Source organism: Tigriopus californicus, chromosome 12, assembly GCF_007210705.1.
Source record: "Tigriopus californicus strain San Diego chromosome 12, Tcal_SD_v2.1, whole genome shotgun sequence".
NCBI lineage: Eukaryota > Metazoa > Arthropoda > Copepoda > Harpacticoida > Harpacticidae > Tigriopus > Tigriopus californicus.
Window position 1 is genome coordinate 17,748,633 of NC_081451.1, and position 2,744 is coordinate 17,751,376.

At 41.9% G+C, this 2,744-nt stretch overlaps 1 protein-coding gene across 1 annotated transcript; it reads right to left on the reverse strand.

The window, feature by feature from the left end:
- Positions 1–1,529: 1,529 nt before the first annotated feature.
- LOC131891322 (uncharacterized) lies at positions 1,530–2,744 on the reverse strand (the record flags this gene model as incomplete). The annotated part of the gene is given in 3 exon segments (XM_059240849.1): positions 1,530–1,790; positions 1,847–1,997; positions 2,455–2,744. Coding segments are annotated over 3 exon segments (702 nt in total), but the record flags the coding sequence as incomplete, so codon positions are not given.

Here is a 2,744-nt window from a genome sequence, read left to right on the forward strand (position 1 = left end):
ATGCAGATAAGTAAGTGCCTTTGGGGCTCGTGAGTCGTTCAATTTGCTGGATATGTTCTTCGAGGTGGCTCTTATTCAGTAAACTCTGCGGGAAATAGAGCAATCCAAGATTTCCCTCTTACATCAAATCTAACCGAGTTGGAGAGCTTCACGGTAGTAGACCAGTTAGGAAGCTGTGATATAGCCAACCATTGCCAAAACTCGTTTCCGATGTGAGATCGGTTGAAATCGACTTTGCCATTTCAGTGGACCCAAGATCACACGATCGCTTTTGAAAACGTCAAAACCTCTGTGATATCACCGCCAGTCTTGGCCCAGTTCAATTCATCTGAGGAAATACTCCTACACAGAGACACGGAGACACGACACGGCCTTGGCTTGGTCTTGATACAGTGATCAGTGATCTCCTACTCAATTAACACGCCTCTATCTACGCGCAACAGTAAGGCTCTCGTTTCTTACAAGATGCCGAAACAAGGTGCAACCTGATAGAACTAGAAGCCTTGGCAATTGTGTAGGCAATGAACCAAATCTTTTGCAATGGGCCATTACTCCGGGTTCCAATTCTCATTTGATGGGAAAAAACAATGCCCGTCTTCTAGCCAATTTACTAATGCCCTCTTCAGACTCTCGTCTGGCTATGGTTCTCCGATGGTGATTTGATCTGATAATAGCCCACAATTTCCCCATCAACCTTACAATAACTCGTGGGAAATTTTTGAATCTTATAGAAGCCAAGTTCGCCATATAATCTGCAATCAAACTCTCTAACTGAACGCAGTGTCCGGACCCTACAAAACTTAATCCGTCCAAACTGTACGTTCCTTTCAAGAAAAGTTTTCACCACAGCCCTCCTCAATACGCGGAATACCCCACGACAGGACGGGGTTTCCCGGGCGTTTCGAATGTTTAGCAAGGCTTTGAGATCAAAGATTCCCACCAGTCGTCTCAACAGAACTGTTGATTTTCACCATGTCAATCTTGTTCGACAAAAACTCATCCCAACTGAAAACAACTTCCCAATCTCGCCGCCTCCTCTTCAATCTCTTCCAAGGCCAAGGAATAAAATCATGCACACGTCGCCGCAAATATGGGAAAGCAGAGTTCTAGACCAATACCAGTACTCGTAGATCATATTTTTTTTTTTTNGCAGCTAGGTTGCGTGATTTCAATATATAATGTTGCGTTGTCATTAGAGTGAAATCATAACTCATCAAAATATCACATCTCGTCGACTCATTTCTGGGGCTAACTTTAACAAACAAGTTTCATTTCATTATAAATCTGAACATGCTCAGTCATGATTTCTTGTTCTTGTTTCTTTCTTAAGCTCCTTGCTGCAGTTTGATGAATCCATTTAAACATTTATATACTGTGGACACAATTATTGCTTTGCCAAGGGCTAAGCCAGACTGCCGCGTTCTTTATAGTTTTCATCTTTTGCTAATCCTACGCTGAGTAAAAGCCGGAGATTTCGGTTTCATTTATTAAGGAGCGTATTAAAAATTGAGAGAATTAGGACGAAAGCTTCACGGATGGGGGAAAAAGGAACGGAACTGGGGACTATGGGTTCTTTTCCTATTGATTTTGGGGAAAGACTCAGGATTCATGGTGAGTTGTATCTCTCTCAGAGGAACAGTTTCCAATTGGCTGGCGATTGCTTTCTTGCTTGCCAAACTATTCTCTGGCGAGTTCATGAATCTTTTTAGATGCTGTATTCGTGCTAAGAAGTCCTCGTATTCTTTGGGAAGCTTCTCTGGTTCGATAATGTCCCCCAAATCGTCATCCTCCTGGAAGAGATTGACATTATGCTCTACAAGATGCTCCGTAATAAATAGCTACATACCTTCGTTTCACCACAACTGGGACTTGGAACGCATCCCATACCATCAACCACCTCTTGCTGTTTGGACCTTAAATCCACATCACTGCTTTTTTCAATTCCAGAAGGGATGACCTTGAGCAAAGCCAATAAGTGGCTATGTTTGCAAAAGTTTCTGACAAACAAATAAAGCAAAACACATGAAATGGCAGGTTCAAGGCTTCCGACAAATAAAGAGTGATGATGGGAAACGCCCATTGCAAAGAAAATGAGACCATAATAGAAAATTAACTCTATCATTTCAACTCGCTTGGAGAGCAAAAGACGGTAGCAAAGGTGGGTGTTGATTGTTCATAGTAAATATTCAACTATTAACCTTAGGTTTTTTGTCAATGAAAAGCATATTTGGTTACTTCATTTTGGGACCGTTGACCGTTGGTTTTCGGTAAATAGGAATGTTAAATTTAAGTCTGTGCAACATTTAATTACGTTTTCTTAAATACTTTTAAAAATTAAATGCAATTAATTAAATAAATGTTTTGGGTAACGATGCCCATCACTGATTGTTAAGAGCCTATCAAAGATTCTTTAGCAGGGCCAAACCGGATTGCTAGCCGGAAGGTTCAACTTACCGATAGGCATACTGCTGACATTGGCAAGTGTATAGATGAGCGCAAATTTTAGGTTCTGGACAATTAGCGCATACGACGAGGCAACTCCCGTGAGTGCAACCAAAATTATTAAGCTCTAACTGGTACGAGCGGGTCTTTCCATCCCCCATTTGTTTGATCAACCGGAATGAGGTGCCCATGACCTCGGCCGAGTATCCTTCGCATGAAATGGGATGACACGCATTGTAGTGCTCCTGGCCCTTGGACAATCCAATGTTCCTTATCCCTTCCGAAATCCATATTCCTTTTCG